Raw genomic sequence first — 17,905 nt, forward strand, 5'->3', positions numbered from 1 at the left:
TTATCTCTTAAATTTGTACGAGTGTCAATTTCAAAGCAATCCATATATGAACTGACATATAATATAATATATAACAATCAAGATATTAGTGATGCTAAAAGAATTTTTCTAATTAAGATATTCTTCTCATGAGTCCATCAAAAGAAATTAACATTTTCCTATAATATATATAAACTAGTGATCTAATAAATGATTACAGTATATATGCCATAAAAATAAATGATTGATGGGAGGAAAAAAAACAAATATACTTTACTCTATCAAGCCATCACTAGTTTTCCGCAATATGACTACTAAATTATTAAAGTTGTCACTTGAAATATAAATAAGAGAATATTTTTCAAGTCCATTTGGCTTGGATTTTTGTAGATAGATGCCTCTCGTATTAGAAAACACAGAGACTTTGGGAAGTTCAAAGGGACATGTCCATATATAGCATGCTGTATCGGTCATGACACAGAGTTCATGTTTTCATGCAATGCCAAAATCAAATTAAGTAGCATATAAATCAGCCTAACTTATACATATTAAAGTTGGAGGAGATAGTCTCTTACCTCAAGTTGTATGACTTCCAACGTAGATACCAAAGATCAAAAGAATCCTTTTCAAACTACCTTGCAATTCAAAGTAGTAACTCCATAATCAGCCATTCCACAAAACAAAGGGTGTTTTATTTTGAAGATGTAATATCATATTACAAGTTAGTGAAGCAAACCCAGCCCATTCTTTGAAGAGGGTAGCTTGAGCATGCAAAGAGGAAATTAGGCATTTTCCAATTCCTACTTCAATATAGCAGGGCAGGATGGTGATATATGTTTTCAAGCCAAAATGATAGGAAATGATTTTGCATTGGCAGGTTTGAAATTACTAGTTAGGAGTGAAACTATGGCCATTATGGTTTAGTCATCTTTGTAAACATTCTGTGGTTTGCAATTCTTTATTAATTAATGCAAAATAAACCCAATAAGAATGTGAAATTTTGTAATACATATACAGCTAAATCATTGGAGAGAAAGGAGAGGAATGATGTAATCGACCTTGATGTGGTTCTTGTAGTAAGAGCATTCTTATTGATTTGGCCAAATCTAACTTCAAAATTTAGTCTCACATTTTTTTATATTTGTCTATTCCATTTAAATTCAATCATCACATTGGATTATCAATTTACTCTCTATATAATAATAAAAGAGAAATGATATTTGCAGTTATAGAATGCATAAGCACTGCACATTCTTTTGAAAAAATGTGAGTAAAAATGAGATCTATATGAAAAAATTAATTTTTAAATAATAGATTCTACTCTTTTTTTTAAAGGAGTGCACGATGCTTGCACAATCCATAACTGTATCTAGCATTATTCATTATAAAATATTATTAATTTAATAATTTTTTATTTAATTTATTTTTATCATATTTTGTAGCTCTACCAATTAAATGTTAATAATAATTATATTCTAATTAAATTAATATTAAAAAAAATTATATTTTCAAAAGTCATTTAATGTTAATAACAAAAAATATTTGATTAAATTCATCTAAAATTTTATCTAAATTTCTTAATTACAAACTAAATAGTATTTTTACTTGAACTGAGAAATTAATATTTTAATGTTTACCTAGAGTGAGAAATTAGTATTTTAATATTTGATGAATCAATTATAGTTCTCTATCTTTGACTAACCACTGTAACAAAAATTTAAATTATTTCAAATTTGCTTAATTTAATGTAAAATATTTTTGACATCAATTATATAAATTTTAACAAAAAAAAAAAAAAAAAAAAATGCTCTAAACCTTAGCTATAGAGTTGGTGAAGAAATCGTCGTCAGATGTAATAGACTGGCCCTGACTTCTTGCCCAGTCCGCGTACTGTTTCTTTCCTCCAAGGTTTTTCAGTTATGCACCAAACTCAAAATTAGTTTAATCCCATTCTTTCTGGTTTCAGATATTACAAAATCCAACCCCTATACAGCAAAAACAGGGAAAGCTTTTAAAAACGAAAATATAAACAAATAAATGTTTGGATTAAGAGGTAACAAATATTTTAATTAAGAAAAAAATGGAAAAAAACTGAGACCTGGAATATTTGTTCATTGTAGGAGCCGGGAGAGTATTGCAGAGGTCTATAACCTCCATCACTGAAAGCCCAAGTTCTTGCTATTGTGAGGCCATGTTTCGTAGCTTCTTGAGAGGCAGAAGAGAAGAGAGAGAGAGCGCACCTTTAGGCTTTTGTCTCAGGCCACGGCGAGTGAAGATCTTGGAGCCTGGAGGGGCAGTCGAGGAGAGATAGAGAGGTTAGGGTTTGAGGAGGAGCTCTAGCCTCTGAGCAATGTGCGCGGGTTCTTTTCCTTTTCCGGTGATCGGTTTCGATCGATGTTAGGGATGATAAATTCGGTAATGGTTTGATCAGATGAAACCGACTTTAGTCGGGCGGCCATGTCTGACCTTTCGAATTCATCGGGCGAGATCTTTTTATTTTTTTTCTCCTCCTCCTCCTCCTCCTCCTACCTTCCTTCCTTTTTCTTTTTATTTTTTGTTAATCTAATTTAATTCTTCTATTCATCATTTATATATCATATATTTAATAAAAATAATAATATAAAATATAGTTTATGATGCATAAAAGATAAATAAAATTTTTCAACAAAAAATAAAGGTATCGTAACAATCTATCGTTTTGAGGCATTGGCGTAACAAAATATTGAAGCAACCCAAATATAAAGGCATGGTAAAAACACCTATATAATTACGAGTGATGCAAGGGAGCCCGTTTCGGACTCTCATCTTTTTTGCCGATTGGATTTTTAAATTTTTTTTAGTATTTTTTTTATTTAGTGATTAAAAAAATATTGTTTAATAATATTGTATTTTTTTAAATATTTAAGTGTTAAAAAAGATGTGAAATTTTTTTTAAATATTTTTTGTTTTTTTTACATTATTTTTTAACACTTTTAAATATTTTTTTAAAAAAAATTCACAATATTATTAAATAATATTTTCTTAATCACAAAGTCAAAAAAAAAAAAAATAATAAATAAAATAAAAAACCCAATCGGGAAAAAAAAAAATAAGAGGATCCCAAAACAGAATCCCTAGCATTTTTCTATAATTATATCATTTACAACGTAAATTTAGAAGGCTTGCTTTATTCACTCTCAAAATAATCCCTTTTAATTTATGAGGGATGCTATTGTTTGCAAGCATAGCCCATCAATCAAACTGTAGGAAAACTGCCATGGAAGAAGGCAGCTTCCCTCTCCCAATAATTTGGAAGATGTTTAAATTACCAAAATCTTCTTTTTTGGTTATTATTTTCCCATCCATTGTGCTTGTAGTGTTGGGACTCCCTGTCCATATTTTAATTAAAGAAATATCATTTTAGGAAAGAAAAAATATTAAAAAAGGCCTACGGAGTTAATCGAATGCTGCCAAAAAAATTAACTGTTTCATTTTCATTTTATTTTTTATTTTTTAGATCTTGTTCTGATAGCACCAATCGTCTTGACGTGTAAACAGCATCTTCCTGACAGTTGTTTGAATAAAGCCACACTCTTTACAGTTCTTTCTCTCATCTCTCACTCAGTGCATTAACTTCTCTAGTGAAGGGAATTACTGCATATTATTATGTTAGTGCCAAACCAAATAACATGAAAGAACAAGGAGTAAGGAGAGAATTTCATTGAATGCGAATGAGAATTTCTTCTATTTTGATGGTTATAAAGAGTCGGCCCGAAGAAACGAAGCTCTTGGTGGTGGTGCGACAAAGCTCCGATGATTGGCGGAGTGAGGCAGATCAGCTCAAATCAAAAAATGATATTCTGTTTACACCTATATAACCGCAATAGAGTTTTTGACTCTACAAAAAACCTGGCTTGAACAGCAATTGAAATTAAATAAAGAAGAGAATATACAACGTGCTCAGAGAGAGAGAGAGAGAGAGTCAGTCATACAGAGCTAGAACTCTTGATATACGAAACAACAACAGTGATATCATCGAGCTTGCCACCGTAATAGCGGAATCCAGCATCTTGAGCAGCAGTGGCAAAAGGTGTCTGCCGGTCTTTATCCTGCGCTCTTTGGCGAGCCAATGCTGCTATCTTTTGAGCTGTCACCTGAGGCCCCAAGCCAGCTCTCATGGCATGAACCACAACTGCAGTAATCTCATTATTGTACAAGTTGTCAAACAGTCCATCGGTGCCAGCAATTATAGCATCGCCCGGAGCAACAGGTATTGTAAAAACCTGAATTGAACATAGCCTACTCTCATTAACAAATTTCTGAATCAAAATGCTTTCAATCTTTAATTTCAAACTGATGAATTCAGATTTTTACTTTGTTTCTCGCCTGTCTTTGAAATAGAGCTCTAGGACCAAACCTGATAATTAAAGAGAGATGTATTTTGAATGCCTAAGATAAATGATTTACTTCAGCGTATTGGAAACCATTAACAAAATGATTTCTTGATAATTAGCGGGCAATTAAAAAAGAGGAAGATGTACAAATAAACAGAGTAATTAATCGCATTACTCTCGGCCAAGACCATCTCTAAATAATAATAAAGATATGTGATTTATTCAGGAAACTACAGGGCAATGATACTATCAGGTAATGTATGGGTGCCAAGCTAAAACACCAGTTAATGCTGATAAAGAAACAAATTTGTTCCCTGAGACAAAGGTTTAGCCCTCCCAGAAAACATATGGACATCAATCGTTCGAAAATATATCAAGAAAACAGAATATATTATTTTAATATCAATCGATAATAAGGTTCCTCTAAACAAGGAGTTTGCAAAAGGAGAAGAAAGATTAAGAATCACAAACCTGACCAGAGCTAGGTGAATCACTGTTAATTCCACTTTCCAGTTGATAGGTGAAATTAAAATCGTGCTGCTGCACAGGAGATCGAAAGACAGTACACCCATCTCGAACTACCATAAAGCCACTGTCCCCTAAATTAATTGCGTGAATGCCCTGCAATTAAAAACCGAGCAATTAAATTCATGTTTCCTGCCAGTTATTATAATGAAAAAAAGAAAACTCCCGAAATCATGTTTCAAAGAAGGTAAACACCCAGAGATGGACTCAGTTGAGTCACTTCCTCAAGTAACAAAAGATAAGATCCGCTTTCTCTTAACCAAGGGAGCCGATGTAATTATTTGAACCTCAAGTTTAAAAATAGGGGAAACTATGCTTTACCTCTCCCTCTCCTAAAAGCAAACTACGTCTTCCACTAGATTAAGTTATGTTTATTCCCTCAGTTAGATCTAACCATTAAGATCATACGAAGTCACCTATTTTTATCCATATTAACCATCTAATCTTAATGAGAATGCATAAACAGTTACAATTCTGGTATTTTGGAGGTTATATGTTGCAAAAGAAGTGGTAGTTTAGGGGGTAAAGTGTAATTTTCCCATAAGTAGTCGGTTTAGGACTATAATGAACTTTTCTTAAGGCAATAAGTCACAAAGTTTGGGTAATTTTGGTAATTGATGGCTGCTGCTTGTAGTTGGCAATAAAAAGTTTAAATTAATTAATCATTTAAAATCACATTGGAACAACAAGAGAAAAGACATATACAAGCCCCAAATGCACAAACCTCGTGCAAACCCTTTATAAAAAAGTGGACTCCACAATGGAAAAGTGTGAAAGAACTCACTTTTTCTTGATGGGGCCCACATTTTTACAAAAGGCTTGTATATTTGAAACTTGTACCTAGCATTTCTCTTGGAACAATAGAGTCTAGAGTATCTTAAGTATCCAAACACTATCGGTCATACAGAAACACAGGAACAATAATTTCACCTAACCCTAGTAGTGCAGTTTACAAGGAATAGTAGTCAGGTTTCGAGATCTATTCTATATCATTTTTGGAGTGAAGCCAGCTCTCCAAATAAATCAAAATAATGAGACTTGAATTTCGGTGTTCAATCCCACTGGGCCACCTCAAGACAACTCTACCAATGCCAGCGCCCAAGAGGATATGTGTCATATATTATAGTTACTTAACACATAAGAAAACCCCTCATATTTTTTTCATTCTTTTTTATAGGTCTCAGATTTTTTTTATTTTTATTTTTTTTTCATTCTGAAAATAACAATCAATACAAAACCTGCAATCATTTCATGAACTAAGATGATAGTGCTCATGTGTTGGGATTTGAATCAGCATCGAAACCCAAAAGGGAAAGGCACCACAATGAGGTGAGTATAAGTTGATCTTCAGATTAACATAATAAGAAAGAATGGAGCTTCGAATATCTTGAACAAGGCTACAATTACAGATTCCATAAAATAATAATTTCTAAATTAGTGCTTCTCAGGCAAATGGTACGAAACTAACGAGAAGCATAAAGGTATTCCAAAAATGGAAGAAGCATACCGCATCTGTGAGTGCTATGATGCACGCTGTTGAAGAACCCTTGGCTTTTGTTCTTGAGTGAGCTTTCTCCAAGACCCTCGCAGGATCAATTGAACCCTTTGGCTCCTCTTTAACAGCAGTTACTGAATATGACATGAGTTCCCGAGAATACAGTCCAGAATCAACACCAAGATCTGCCCAGCCACCAACACCATCTGCCACCCCTATTGCTTGCTCATCAAAAATAAAGTGTGCATCCTCCCCACCAGTTCCTTCTTTATCAGGATGAGGCAGACAGCATGATCCTGAAAATAGTTTCAGGGTTTTGTCCATTGATGTCTTCCTGCAGTCAAATCCAAGTAATAATGCTAGTACTTCATTTCATGACCTAGCCATGTTCAATTAATAAATCATGACATGATATTATCACAACAATCTTTCATAATCTTTCCCTCTTTAGATTCGAAATATATTTAAAATGTTCTAAACATTTCTTTGTAAGTAATCAAAGATTTTATTAAAAAACATAAAACGCATAGCACAAGTACACTAGACATATACAAGAGGTATAAAACAATTTCCTAAACATTAAAGTGGCAAAAAAAGTTTCAACGTCTTGAGTCCTAGGCTAGACTTGAAAGCTTTACGCTAACAGGAATGGCTACAAACAAGCTACTTCATGAGATGCAAGTACCACAAGCAAGTATTAACAACATTTTGGACCATTAAGTTCATTCTATATGGGTCTTTATTCTTTCAAGTACATTCTATTGGTTAAAGACTAGTAATTACAGAAGTAAAGGCTCAGAATAACAGTCTTTTAAATGGGGAAAACATAAGGTTACTAGCTTCTAATACATTTTGTAAGAACAAAAACAGTGCGGTATATAACTCATCAAGTGTGATACCCCATATGATATGGATAAAGGTAGGTGGTGTATGGGATCCCACATTGCTTGGAAAGGAGAAGTTCTTGCTCTTTATAAGGTTCCAATGGGACTCCAATTGTATCATTGACTAGTCCTTTTGGAGTATAGGCCATGTGGTTTGGGCCTTCCATTGGGGCGTTACAATTGGTATCAGAGCCCAGGTCGAGAGATTCTGTAGACTTTTTAAAAGAAAGAATTCTAGGATAGGAAACACCTAGGATGACTCCTGGCCAGCTCAAAGTTCAAGAGAGGTTATTGACTATTATGTTTGATGTGTATTGTCATGATTTACTTGATTACATGATTGAATTATTACTTGCTCATTACATGAATGGTGTTATTAGATAATGGCACCAGGAACTAGGCGTAATACGCACCCTGAAGGTTCCTCGGAACCTCCACTGAATGAACCAGAGGTGATAGCGGCTGCTGCTACCAGACTTCTCCGGTATTTTGTTGATGAAGAAGGCTTGGTAGCCAGGAATCCCAGGGGCGGTTGAACCAATTTACACAACAGCATCCTCCAACTTTTGACGGCAGGGCAAAAGCACTCGATGCAGAAAGTTGGATCAAAAGAATGGAGAAGATTTTCAGGGCTCTATTCTGTACGAATGAACAAAAAGTGGAGTTTGCCACTTATATGTTGGTAGATGAAGCAAATGAGTGGTGGACCTCTACAAAGGAACTACTACTGCTTGAACTTAACGAAGGGGTGTCCATCACTTGGGACCGTTTCAAACGGGCATTTTTGGACCGATATTTTTTCCTAGCACTCCGTGAAGCAAAAGCTAGGCAGTTTCTTGATCTAGTGCAGGGAACCATGACAGTGGAACGCTATACCGCGACGTTTGTGGCATTATCGCGGTTTGCAAGTTATCTAGTTCCAGACGAGGAAAAGAAATGTGAAAAGTTCGAACGGGGCTTGCATCCGAGAATTTGAAGTCGCCTGATACCCCTGAAGATCCGTAATTTCACTGACTTGGTCACACGAGCCACCTTGATTGAAGAAGACATGAGGGTGAATATGGAACTATTCAATCAAAGGAAACGCCAACAACCTCTACCTGAGCCCAATAGAAACAAGAAGCCTGCCCCCAATAAACCACCACAATCACCTCAGAGTATTCCAACGTATCCGATTTGCCAAAATTGCGGAAAGAGGCATCAAGGAAGCTATTTAGTGGGCCAAAATGTTTGCTTCAAGTGCGGGCAGCCAAACCATATGGCTCGAGACTGCCCAAGGAACGCGCCGCCTCCAACTACAAAGAGTGGTCAGAGGACTACCGCACCAGCTAGAGTTTTTGCCCTTACCCTAGGGGACGCTGAGACATCTAATGATGTGGTTACAGGTACTATTCTATTATTCTCTCGTTATGCTACCATTTTATTTGATCCGGGTGCCACACACTCTTTTATAGCACGTGCCTATGCTTGCTTGAATGAAAGGGTACCAGAGAATCTTGATTGTTCACTATTAGTTGCAACACCTACCGGTGAACATATAATTTGTGATACCATACTTAGGAATTGTCCCATAGAAATTAGCGGGAGACATCTTCCAGCAGACCTAGTGATATTTGAGATGTTGGGATTTGACATAATTTTGGGAATGGACTGGTTGTCTCAAAACCACGCATGTGTTGATTGTTTTAAAAAGGAAGTGGTTTTCAAACCCCCTGGCAAGGAGGAATTCAGTTTTTGCGCCGAGAAAGGAAATGCCCCACCTCCATTGATATTGGCCCTGCAAGCAACTAGATTACTAAGACAAGGATGTTCGGGATTCCTAGCTAGTCTAGTAGCACCACCTGTAGAGGGACCTAAACTTGAAGATATCCCCATTGTCAGGGAATTTCCGGATGTGTTTCCAGAGGACCTTCTAGGGTTGCCTCCGGATCGAGAGGTTGACTTTTCAATTGACATCCTACCTGGAATGACACCTATATCAAAGGCACCAGACCGTATGGCTCCAGTAGAGTTAAAGGAGCTTAAGGAGCAATTGCAGGAGTTGTTGGAGAAGGGTTATATTTGCCCTAGTGTGTCACCATGGGCGCACCAGTCCTGTTTGTGAAAAAGGACGGTTCTATGCGACTTTGTATTGACTGTCGAGAACTGAACCGGGTGACAATTAAAAATAAGTACCCACTACCCAGGATTGATGATCTTTTTGACCAGTTACAAGGGGCCCAAGTTTTCTCCAAGATTGATCTATGATCGGGTTACCACCAACTTAAGATCAAGCCGGGAGATATTTCGAAGATGGCGTTTAGAACACGTTACGGACACTATGAGTATTTAGTCATGCCATTCGGTTTGACAAACGCTCCAGCAGCTTTCATGGGCATGATGAACAGAGTGTTCAGGGAGTATGTTGATCAGTTTGTTGTTGCTTTCATCGACGATATTCTCATATACTCCAAAAGCCAAGCAGATCATGAGTCACTTGAGGGTTGTGTTACAGATATTAAGGAAGGAGCAGTTGCTCGAGAAATTCAAAAAGTGTGATTTCTGGTTACAAGAGATTACCTTCTTGGGACATGTCGTGTCAAAAGAAGGAATTTCAGTAGACCTGACAAAAATTGAAGCAGTTGTGAAATGGGCCAAACCAACTAATGTGAATGAAGTCAGAAGCTTCTTAGGACTTGCAGGATATTATAGGAGGTTTGTCGAGGGGTTCTCCAGTATCGCAGCCCCGATGACTAAGCTGACAAGAAAAAATGAGAAGTTTTTGTGGACAGAAGACTGTGAAAGAAGCTTTAAGAGACTAGTGAAAACACCTATACTCAATGTTCCCTCGGGCAATACAGGATTTGTTATTTACAGTGATGCATCTCTCCAGGGATTGGATTGTGTCTTGATGCAGCATGGGAAGGTTATTGCTTACGCTTCTCGACAACTCAAGAGTTATGAAGAGAATTATCCGACACATGATCTAGAGCTTGCAGCAGTTGTGTTCGCCTTGAAGTTATGGAGACATTATCTCTATGAGGAGAAGTGCGAGATTTATACAGACCATAAGAGTCTAAAGTATTTCTTTACTCAGAGAGACTTAAATATGAGACAACACAGATGGTTAGAACTTTTGAAAGATTACGACTGCAACATCAACTACCATCAAGGTAAAGCTAATGTAGTGGCAGATGCTCTAAGCCGGAAGTCTTCCTCCGATACCCTTGCTACTATGTATACCTCACAGAAGCATATTTTATTAGATATGGCGCTGGCAGGGATAGAGATGGTTATGGATACACAAGCTCATTTGAGTAGTTTGACCTTGGGGTTGTCATTGATAGATCGAATAAAGGTTGCCCAAACTGATGATTTAGACTTGGTAAAGATCAGAAGAGGAGAGGTTCAAGAAGACAGAAGGCCCGAATTTACAGTATCTAAGGATGGCACCTTAAGATTCAAGGGTAGAATATGCGTTCCAAATGTTAAGGAAATTAGAGAAGTGATCTTAAGAGAGGCTCACCGGTCACTCTATACTATTCACCCAGGTAGCACTAAGATGTATAGAGATCTGAAGCAACAGTTCTGGTGGAGTGGTATGAAACGGGAGATAGCTAGCTATGTGGCTCAGTGTTTAACTTGCCAACAGGTCAAGGCGGAGCATCAGAGGCCTTCGGGTTTATTACACCCACTCCCTATACCTGTTTGGACGTGGGATGAAATTGGTATGAATTTTGTGTTAGGTTTTCCTAAGGCACCAGGAGGTCAGGATGCAGCTTCGATAATTGTCGATAGGTTGTCCAAGACAGCTCACTTCATTCCGATTCAGATGACGTATTCTACAGACAGGTTGGCAGAATTATATGTACGTGAAATCGTCAGGCTGCACGGAATTCCCTCTAAGATTGTGTCAGACAGGGACACCCGTTTCACTTCAACATTTTGGAGGAGTGTACAGAAAGAGTTAGGGATAGATTTTACTTACAGCACAGCCTTTCACCCTCAGACAAATGGACAATCAGAGAGGACAATACAAATATTGGAGGATATGCTTAGAGCCTGCGTAATGGATTTCAAGGGCAGCTGGATTAAATACTTACCTTTGATCGAATTTGCATACAATAATGGTTACCAAGAGAGCATTCAGGCGGCACCATATGAAGTTCTTTATGGCCGCAAGGGACGGTCACCCCTCTATTGGGACGAAGTGGGAGAAAGTAGAATCCTTGGACGAGATTATTCAGGAGATGCATGAGAAAATAGCGGTCATCCGGAAGAAACTTGCCATTGCACAAGAGCGATAGAAAAAGTATGCGAATCAGAGGCGTCGAGAGTTACAATTTGAGGTAGGAAGCAAAGTATTCTTGAAAATGGCGCCGATGAAGGGAATTTAAGGGGGTAGATTGTGATACCCCATATGATATGGATAAGGGTGGGTAGTGTATGGGATACCATATTGCTTGAGAATGAGAAGTTCTTGCCCTTTATAAAGTTCTAATGGGGCTCCAATTGTATCATTAACTAGTCCTTTTGGAGTATAGACCATGTGGTTTGGGCCTTCCATTGGGGCGTTACAAATGGTATCAGAGCCTATCCCAACAAAAAATGTGAGACTTGAGCCATGCCACCTATAATGGACAGGCCCGACGAGGACGTCGAGAGTTTAAGGGGGGTAGATTGTGATACCACATATGATATGAATAAGGGTAGGTGGTGTATGGGATCTCACATTGCTTGGGAAGGAGAAGTTCTTGCTCTTTATAAGGTTTCAATGAGACTCCAATTGTACCATTGACTAGTCCTTTTGGAATATAGGCCATGTGCTTTGGGCTTTCCATTGGGGCGTTACATCAAGTAAGAGAGAGGGAGAGGTAAATACAAATAAAATCTGCAAAGTATAAAAAGTAAAAGCAGCATGAACAAAGCATATGAGGTGCAGTTCAGTGAGCCATAAAAAGATGAGGGACATACTACTAATTAACTTGAAAAGCAAATAATGGTCGAGAAAGTAAATTGTAACATGAAGTTATCACATGATGTTGATATTTATAAATAGAGACCAAAGTGGGTTCACACTTGAGTAAATAAAAAATCTCAATAACAGAAATAAAATAATTAATAAAAATAGAAGTGACAGCAGCGTAGGAGAAAAAATAAAATTCATTGTAATAAACAAGCAATAAGAAAGTAGCTTTGAACTAGTCCTAGCTATAAAAGGTGATGAATTTTGGAGAAGATTAAAAACTACGAAGGGGCCTTTTCAGTTATGCCTGGTATCTATGCAAAAATAATGAACCGTAAATATTACAACCAGAAATGATGACGCAGAAACTGTAATTTATAGGTCAAAGGTACAGAGCATCTTGGGCATCCAAGCAATGAAAATGGTGAAACTAATACACATATGAGGAGCTGTACGATTGGGAAGATTCAACCCTTCAAGCAACCTTCATATTCCAACATAGGTAACCAACTTAAAACGTCCTAATAGGAGAATATACCTGAACTAGAACCCTCCAGGTCATAAGTCAATGAAGATCACTATCCTAGAAAAGAATAGTTTAATAGATATTGAAAGCAGGTGAGGAGAAAGCAGACTGACATAATATTGTGACCAGGTTGTATGGAGGCAAGTAGGTTGTCCCTACATATGCCCGTAAATACATTTTAGATGACACCTACTTCACACAACAATAATAATTTTTTTTTATTGGCTCCGGGTTCCAAGAACAACATCCTGACTAATTCCAGGGGTGCATAGGTAGCAAGGAGTTTCTAGCATGTGCAACTCGGATAATTCAAGGAGAAAACCCCACAGTCTAATGGCCGCTAGAGATTGTGTGCACCCAAGAGGATTCAAACCTTAGACCTTGGAGGGAGCATACCACCAAGACGAAGCCTTTACAACTTGAGCCAACCCCTAGGGGTTTTCACACAACGATAATAATATCTCATAAAGAATATGAAAAAGGTCTCATAGATAAATTAATAAGAGAATAATGGAAATTGTGTCAGAGAACATACTGTTCAGATGAGTCTGTAGAATTATCAAGCTGTTCCTCACAAGCAGAATTATCAAAGGACACATTAGGGGCAGTCCCAGCAGAGAAACGTGTGGATGATGTGCCATGAAAATCTCTTTGTTTTGGCTGTTTGAATGGTTGAGAATTGCACCACCTCTTTGCCACATTATACATGAAATATCCATAAATCACATTCTTGTCTGGTTTGTCATAGTTTTTCAAACTCATGCTAGCTTTGCTGCAACTCTCAAAACTTCTGTTGCTATAGAAGATACTGGCATTACTTGTCCATGACGAAAGGTGCTTTTGCCTGGAAGTTAAAATATCTAAGGAAGATCCAGTAAATACAGCTCTGGAACCACAAGAAGCCATGGGCGTATTCTGAAACTTGCTGCTGATCATTAAGTGCCCAGGTTCAGCCAATGTGCAACCAATAGGATAAGCACAGCTTTGAAAGGAAGGCCCAGAAACAGATGGAGTACGCAGCGTGCGTGAAAGTGCTCCAACAACAGAGATATTCCTTCTTCGGCTAGCTAACTCTGATGTTGCAGCAAATACAGTTCCAGGTCGTAACAATACATGCAGATCCGTAGGAGTTGAAGATGATAAAGAATGGAAGGTCCTCGAACTGCGAAACAACAAACTCCCGTCCCCAATTACCAGATCGAGTGAGCCCCGGAGCACAGTTTCTTGCCCTACAATCGATCTCCGGACAGCGGTTCTTAGTCTCGAGAAATAAGTAGATGGCATTTTAGCCTCTTAAACAAAACACTTGCACTTCAACCTGTCTATGGCAGAGAGTGATACGTTTACCTCTATATACAAAAGAAAATCTCATAACTCTCAGTACATCAACGTTTTTAAGTACTTCTAACAATGAACCTTATTTCCCTGATTAGGAAACCTGAAGAGCGAAACCACCCCGATTAAGAAAACGAAACTAAGAACACGCCGATATTCAAAGAATTTCAATAATTTGCAAGTTGCGGCAAAGATAGATAATCTCTCCTTATTAACGATAAAAAAAATAGGGTGGAAAAAAATATCGATATTAGGGAAAGTGATTTATCTGCATTAAATATAACAATTTCAAGGACAACCGAGTAATTATCATCGATTAACATTGTCACTATGATCGCTGATTTGGTAAAAACAGCTCAGAAATACCCAAAGAAAAGGAAATACAGCGCACACATGCAATTCCTCACAACAATCCAAAAGAATAAAAAATTACTAAACCCAAAAATTGATAGGTAACGAAATCTCACAGTTCCAGAAAGATTGGAGCAATATTCAAACATTCGAAGCAGGAAATCAGAGCTGCTCAGTGCAAATCTTTAGAAGCGAACCCCCTTTATATAATAACCCGGGGGTATGGGGTTGGTGAGTCGAATCTTGAGCTGAGGGAGTTAGGTGGGGGGAACGGGGGAGACACGAGCCTCTCTATCCCTCAAATGCTAACCTTCTCGCTCTCTCTCGCTTTCAGACTCCGCGATCGCTAAAGCAGAAAGGACAGAATTCCGATAGATTTCTTTGGCGGCAGGCGAGAAATCCACCCGAACGCAATTTCGTCTCTTCTATGTTATAGATTCGGCTATGGCACGAACAATATATGAGAAAATGCTTTCTTCGTAAGCGGAAACCTAATAAATTTTATTAAGAATAAATGATTCAAGCTGACTTCTGAGCAAATATTTTATCCTTTTTGTTTTCTTAATTAAAAGCAATTTGTTACATCTATTCTATAATAAAAATAATTTTATAATTTCATATTTCATTTCAAATTACGATAGCATATAAATTTAATTTTGTAAAATTTTTTGACTATTTTTTTTAATAAAGAAATATACTTCATTAGTAAGATAAATATTGCGAATAAAAACTGCTATAAATATAAAAAAAAATTACATAAAATAAAACACACAAACTTATACTATTTTATATGATGCGTTAGATCTACTTTACATTTAAAATAACTTTACAATTTTATATATTGTATCAAACCATATCAATTTATAAATATACTTTTGTATAATCTTTTTTGTAATAAAATATTTCTTGTTGCGAATACAACAATATCTATGTCAATTATTTCCATAAGTTCTTTGATTGTTGATTTGGTTAGGAGAGGTTTTGATAGTAAGTTGGGATGAGATGATTTAAGATTAAAATTAAATAAGATATTATTAAAATATTATTATTATTATTTTGAAATTCGAAAATGTTTAATTATTTATTATATTTTACATAAAAATTTAAAAAATTTATAATAATTAAATAAAATGAATTAAAATAAATTAAGAGACTTTTGCATCCAAACTAAACCTAAATGGAGAGCTACCATATTGGCTTCATTCTCGTGCATTACTTCACACCACGTCTTATTACAGAAGCTTCTTAGCATCTTCAATGAGGCTTCCAAGACAGTTAATTAGCATCGGATCCGCTAGTCTGTAGAGCTGTCACATCTCCTCTTATCAGATTCTTTGTGAATAGTCACATCCCAATTTACCTTAAACACAATCATTCACAGGAGGGTTCCATCTTGCCACTACTATCTCTTGAACTGTGCTCTTGGTTCAAGTTTGATGTTCATAAGCTAACAGAGCATGGTAAGATGCAGAAAGGTACCTTCATGAATCCGTTTATTTCTTCTGTGCCACATTGACCGAGCAGTAATTGCTACCTCTTTCTAGTCCTTCTCGAGTAACCTTTGTTAGCAGTTGTTCAATAATAGCACCCAAATCATCTTCACAGATTGAAGTTTTCTTAATTACCCTCCCTAGAAGCATTGGACAAAGATGATCTTTAACTTGGGCCGAGCATCGACAATGTTAGAGTTGAAGTGCCCTACCTCCGACTTCGATTCCGATTTGCATAGCCTCCGAGCCGAATCCGACTCCGACTTATCGGAGTGGAGTCGGATTTAAACTTTTTTTTAACCTATTTGAAATTTCAATTTGACAATTTTGAATTCTTACTAATCGGATTTGGGCTTTCAGACTTCAATTTTTTTTTAAAAAAAATATTTTTTTAATTTCAATTTTATTAAAACATAACAAAAATTGAAAAAAATAAATCATTGTACAAATTATTGTTATTATACATGTTATTATATGTTAATGTTTATACATTAACATTACATGTTATTATACATTAGTGTTTATACATTAGTTGTTATTATACATTAGTGTTACATGGTAGTAAAAGTTAATAGTATGGTATTTACATATACTAAACTATTATTAGTGAATTTAGTCTATTTATATTATAGTATAAGCATATTGTTTTATAATAATTTGTTCATACTAGTATATTATTGAATTTAATTAACTATATAAGTTATAGTTACATAAAATATTTATGATTAATATATAAAAAATACATATATTTTTATAAAATATGTACAATATCGGAGTCGGAGTCAGACAATCAGAGTTGGAGTCTGAGCGGAGTCTGTATATCACCACTTCGATTCCGACTTTTTTTGGTTAAAAAACCTTTGATTCCAACTTTGACTTGTCAATGCAGAGTCGAATTTTCAAATTTTTACTCAGCTCCATCTTTAACCACATTTCTTTAGTTGAGAGAGAATTCGTGTAGGCTATAGGAACATTTTAACTACATTTTGTATTTTGAAGGACCAAGTCTTCTTCCATAAAGTTTCATAAAGTCTACCAATAGGAGGGCTCACAATGATGCCAAGTTCCATTTGGATGTTAAGGTGAGTTGAGCTCTTTATGAATAGTAGTAAATTTTATAGGGTCCACTTAAGATGGGTTTAAATGTGTTTGAATGTTAATATGAGTTAAGATGTATTTATGAGAAGTTAAAAAAGATTATGAGTCCCGCGTGTAAAGAAATATTTAGTTAAAAAAGGTTGTGAATCCCACATATAAAGAAGTTTTGAGTTAAGATGAATTTACTGATTTGAAAGTTGAATGTTTAGATATTAAACTCAGTTTAAAATTAGACTAAACTGAATTGTAGGTATGCACTTTTAACTTTGAATTTCCTTGTATGTGTACATGCTTATCTTCACAATTTTCTGTACTAACTAGTGAAGTATAAATAACTCGTACGTGCATCGTCCTCGTCAAAGACATCCTTGATCATTTGAGTATTCCACAATCATTTCTCTTTTATCTATAAGATCTTGCTACCCTTGCATCTTTCTGAAGTAACTTAATTGTTGATTGTATTTTGCATGGGCTCGCTCTTGGTATACATTTTTACCTTCCATATCTTGATTTTTGCCTAGATAAGACCTTTCTTTAGTAAATCAACCGCTGACCTCAGGCTCCTCCAAGCAAGAGAAGCTCTATAGCCTTGGTTAGACTGCAAAAAGGATGTATTGGGAAAACATGTGGCTTGAAAAATCTTTGCGTGCTGATAATGAATCTTGGTTTGTCAACGTTCTCCATGCTTGTTTAGCAAGGAGTTTCTTCATCGGTTAACGTCAACTTACACCATAAATTCATAATATCTTCTTCCATGCTTGATCACCGAAGTGACAAACGACGTAGGAAACTCCTACCGTTTAAGAAAAAACTTACCCAAAGCAAACTGCCCGCTTCAACCGTGAAGGAAAACTACTTTCTCCTCTCAAGTGAGGGAGGAAATCCCATGTTGTGAATTGATTCG

The 17,905-nt window shown here is 36.2% G+C and overlaps 1 protein-coding gene across 4 annotated transcripts; it reads right to left on the reverse strand.

The window, feature by feature from the left end:
* Window positions 1-3,679: 3,679 nt before the first annotated feature.
* LOC121244525 (probable protein phosphatase 2C 55) lies at window positions 3,680-14,870 on the reverse strand. 4 transcript variants are annotated; one of them, XM_041142633.1, is made up of 5 exons: window positions 14,530-14,870; window positions 13,263-13,956; window positions 6,385-6,706; window positions 4,824-4,973; window positions 3,680-4,241 (listed from the first exon to the last, which is right to left on the reverse strand). In XM_041142633.1, exons 2-5 carry the CDS (start codon window positions 13,661-13,663, stop codon window positions 3,945-3,947), a joined length of 1,170 nt encoding a protein of 389 aa, XP_040998567.1. In that variant the 5' UTR covers window positions 13,664-13,956; window positions 14,530-14,870; the 3' UTR covers window positions 3,680-3,944. The 4 variants fall into 4 exon arrangements, with proteins under 4 accessions (XP_040998567.1, XP_040998564.1, XP_040998563.1 ...); XM_041142630.1 differs by having other exon boundaries at window positions 13,263-14,045; XM_041142629.1 differs by having other exon boundaries at window positions 13,263-14,049.
* Window positions 14,871-17,905: the final 3,035 nt, after the last annotated feature.

Source organism: Juglans microcarpa x Juglans regia, chromosome 8S (assembly GCF_004785595.1).
Source record: "Juglans microcarpa x Juglans regia isolate MS1-56 chromosome 8S, Jm3101_v1.0, whole genome shotgun sequence".
Classification (NCBI taxonomy): domain Eukaryota; kingdom Viridiplantae; phylum Streptophyta; class Magnoliopsida; order Fagales; family Juglandaceae; genus Juglans; species Juglans microcarpa x Juglans regia.